Source organism: Triticum urartu, chromosome 7A, assembly GCF_056163025.1.
Source record: "Triticum urartu cultivar PI428250 chromosome 7A, HENAU_Tu73, whole genome shotgun sequence".
NCBI lineage: Eukaryota > Viridiplantae > Streptophyta > Magnoliopsida > Poales > Poaceae > Triticum > Triticum urartu.
Genome location: NC_141879.1, coordinates 421,964,929 through 421,968,835, shown reverse-complemented (window position 1 = coordinate 421,968,835; position 3,907 = coordinate 421,964,929). Strand labels below are relative to the sequence as shown.

Below are 3,907 nucleotides of genomic sequence, written 5' to 3'. Positions count from 1 at the left end.
CCGTCATCACCAGCCCTCTTCTGGATGGCCGCCGGGATGTTCTCATGGTGTCTTCTGCCATGCGCACCTCACCTAGGCACTCTTTTTGCCCTCCCGCTATCTTGATCCGTTTTCTGAGGACAGGGATAAGAAAGGGATTACGGGCATCTTATTTTCTTTTTTGATCTTAAGCCTGCGGGCACGTGCTGAATTTAAAACCTTGTAACCCCTTGCTCATGCTTACGTTCCTTATGAATTGTACCAGTTAATCAACGTATTAATGAAGAAAAAGGGGTGTTTGTCGGGTTCTTTTGTGCGTGAGCGAGGCTCACACCAAGGAACAAGTCCTTGTTATTTTTTTAATAAACAACGCCAGCCGACAACAAGCCTTGCCGTCTTCCCGCTTCATACCACGACTACGCTCACGCCCTTGGTAGAGGTAGGGGCAAAGCAGGATCAGGCCCTTCGCCCATCCCCTTTCCACCGCAACTACAACCAAATCCCAGCCCAAAATGGATTTTAGGCACAGGAAAGAGGGAGCATGGTGACATGAGATAGAGCGAAGTTTCATACGTTCAAGTTTCATACGGAAGTACATAGTTGGAGAAAAAGACTTGTCTGAATCTGCTGCCCCCGGCAGCCTTGGTTTGCCGAGGCCGGAGTGTTAGTTCGTCTCCTTTCCTCCAAAAAGTTCTGCCAAAGCGCTCGTGCGGCCTGCGAACCAAAAAGGACTGGAAGGGACAAAAATACGCATACTCAACCTCTATGCTAGGGGTTAGTTGCCGCTAAGCACTATCAACCCTACTAGAGAGAGACTCAACCTAACATGCATGCTAATTCGTAGGGCGCCAACGCTTCGTTTATTTATCTGTTGCTCAGGGTCTGCGCCTGGCTTTGTAAAAAGGGTTACATGCCTTGTCGGCAAGGCTTGTACAAAAGGTGGTCTGCCGGGGGGGGGGGGCAACCGCGCCTTACGGGTAAAACTTGCAAAGATGTTCAATGTTCCAGGAGTTGCTCACTGGGATACCATCTTCGGTCTCCAGGCGGACCGCGCCGGGCCTGGTGACTCATATTACCTGGTAAGGGCCTTCCCACATTGGAGTCAACTTGTTGGAATTCTTGGCCGACTAAACGCGCCGAAGAACAAGGTCGCCTTCCTCAAAGCTTCGGGCATGAACCTTGCGGTTGTGGTAGTGACGCAAGGCTTGCTGGTAGCGTGCAGCTCGCACGGCAGCCTGAAGACGATCTTCCTCAAGGAGCGTGGTGTCATCTTGTCGCAGCTTCTCTTGCTCAAGCTCATCATAAGCGAATACTCGAGGTGACCCGTATGGGAGTTCTATGGGGAGAACTGCTTCTGCCCCGTAAATGAGGGAGAAGGACGTCTGGCCGGTGGCTCGATTTGGCGTCGTCCTAATTGACCAAAGAACCGCTGGCAGCTCATCAATCCAGCGCCTTCTACACTTGTGCAGCCTATCAAAGGTTCTTTCCCTGAGGCCCCACAATACTTCAACATTTGCCCTTTCCTCCTGGCCGTTGCTTCGCGGGAGTGCAACAGAAGCAAAACAGATCCTGCTGCCGAGGTCTTTGATGTATTGCATGAAGGTGCGGCTTGTGAACTGCGTGCCGTTGTCGGTGATGACTTTGTTCAGCACACCAAAATGGCAAACTAGTCCTTTGAAGAACTTGATGGCTGATAGTGCTGTGACCTTTCTCACTGCTTCCACTTCTGGCTACTTTGTGAACTTGTCGATCGCAACGTACAAGTACTCAAAGCCCCTGACAACACAGGGAAAGGGGCCCAACATGTCGAGCCCCTAGACTTAAAATGGCCAGGAAAGAGGGATTGTCTAAAGAGCTTGAGCTGGTTGATGGAGTTTCTTCGAGTGGAACTGACACGCTTCACACTTGGTTACTAGTGTAGTTGCGTCTTGGAGAGCAGTGGGCCAAAAGAAACCTTGCCGGAATGCCTTGCCAGCAAGGGCTCTTGATCCTATGTGAGAGCCACATATGCCTCAGTGTATTTTTTCCAACAACTCCAGTCCTTCCTCCCGGGGAATGCACTTCAATTTCACACCGTTCAGTCTTTTCCTATATAGGACGTCGTCCACAAACTGGTACATGCCACACCGACGGGCTACTTTCTCCGCTTCTTCCTGTTCCTCAGGGAGTTCCCCTGTTTGGAGGAACTGAATGGTGTGCTGCGCCCATGCAGGAGCTTGAGTATCGACGGCAGGGACTAGAGGCATGTCTTCTGCCGTGGGAGCGGTTGCCTCTATGGCTAGGGCTTGAGGCCCTGCCAGAGCCTGTCTCTCCTTGGCAAGCTTGACGTCCCCGACAACATCCTTGTCGGTGGCACCTGGGAACTCAGCGGGAAAGTATTTGCCGGGGCCCAATTTTCTTCGCTTATTCTGTCTTGCCGATGGTTCAAAGGATGGCCGAGTCAATTGGAGCACAAAGGTCCCTGGTTCCACAGGTAACTTGAGGGCAGCACATTTTTACAGGTCGTCGGCAATGATGTTCTCTGCCCAGGGAACATGCTCTGCTTGTAGACCGTCAAAACGTTCTTCCAACTTCCTCACTTCATCAACATAAGCTTCCATTAGTGGGCTCTGATAATCCTTGTTCACTTGCTTCACTACGAGTTGTGAATCCCCACGGACGACCAACTTTCTGATCCCAAGGTCTGCCGCGGTCCTGAGACCGGCAAGCAGTCCCTCATACTCCATGGTGTTGTTCGTCGATCTCTCCCAGGGAAAGTGCATTTGGGCTACGTACTTGAGCTGTTCTCCGATGGGCGTGACAAGCAGCACACCGACACCTGTGCCTTGTAGGGAGAAAGTCCCATCAAAGTACATAATCCAGTTGCAGCTTGTTTCCTTGCCCGGGAGAGTGGTTTCTTGAATTGCTTCGTCAGGCGTTGAGGTCCATTCTACAATGAACTCCGCCAAGACCCTGCTCTGGATTGTCGAGGTGCTTTCAAACCTGAGAGCAAAGCTTGACAGTTCCAACGCCCATTCCACAATCCTCCCTGTTGCATCTGGGTTGTGCAGGATCCATTGCAATGGGAAGCGACTGACCATGGTGATCTCATGTGCTTAAAAATAATGACGATGCTTCCTCGAGGCCATGAGGAGGCCGAAGAGCAACTTCTGCATGCCAGAATATCTCGATCCATCCCCCTACAAAAGGGAGATGACAAAGTAAACTGGGTGCTGCACCATTTTCTTCCTCTGTGTTACTTCGTCCGCTTGTGCAAATCCTGCCTTGCCGGTGCCAAACTCTGCCGGGGGTCCTGCCTTGCTGGCACCGGACCCTGCCAGGGGGAGCTCTAGCTCGTCATCCGATAGCCTTTCCACCTCTACCGCCTCTTCGTCAACTTCCCTCTGCGCCACTAGCGCAGCACTAACCACTTGATTCGTTGCCGTTAGATATAGCAACAACGGCTCTTGCGGTTTAGGCGCAACTAGTATTAGCGTAGAGGAGAGGTACCTCTTCAAATCCTGCAGCGCTGCCTTGGCATTCAGGGTCTATCTCATCGGCCCTGCCTTTTTCAAAATCTTGAAAAATGGGAGGGCACGCTCAGCGGATTTGGAGATGAACCTACTTAGAGCAGCAACGCAGCCAGCAAGCTGACGCACATCTTTGACTTGCCTTGGTGCCTCAATCTGCTCAATTGCCTTGATCTTGTTGGGGTTCGCCTTGATCCCTCGTTGAGACACAAAGAACCTGAGAAGCTTGCTGGATGGGACACCGAACACACACTTCTCATGGTTGAGCTTGAGGTTGATCTTGCGCAAATTTGCAAATGTTTCTTCCAAATCTTGCACAAGTGTCGCCCTGTCCTTGGTTTTGACCACTATGTCATCCATGTAAGCCTCCATATTTCTATGGAGCTGGGGCTCAAAACCAATCTGAACTGCTCATGCAA

At 51.4% G+C, this 3,907-nt stretch overlaps 1 protein-coding gene across 1 annotated transcript; it reads right to left on the bottom strand.

Annotated features, from left to right (window-relative positions):
* Positions 1 to 2,474: 2,474 nt before the first annotated feature.
* On the bottom strand, positions 2,475 to 3,059 carry LOC147959812 (uncharacterized). Its single transcript, XM_087532928.1, has one exon. The coding sequence runs from the start codon at positions 3,057 to 3,059 to the stop codon at positions 2,475 to 2,477; it is 585 nt and encodes a 194-aa protein (XP_087389054.1).
* Positions 3,060 to 3,907: the final 848 nt, after the last annotated feature.

What these genes read in the sequence shown, in the direction of transcription:
- LOC147959812 (XM_087532928.1), bottom strand. Translation starts at nt 3,059, where the DNA reads ATGGTCAGTCGCTTCCCATTGCAATGGATCCTGCACAACCCAGATGCA.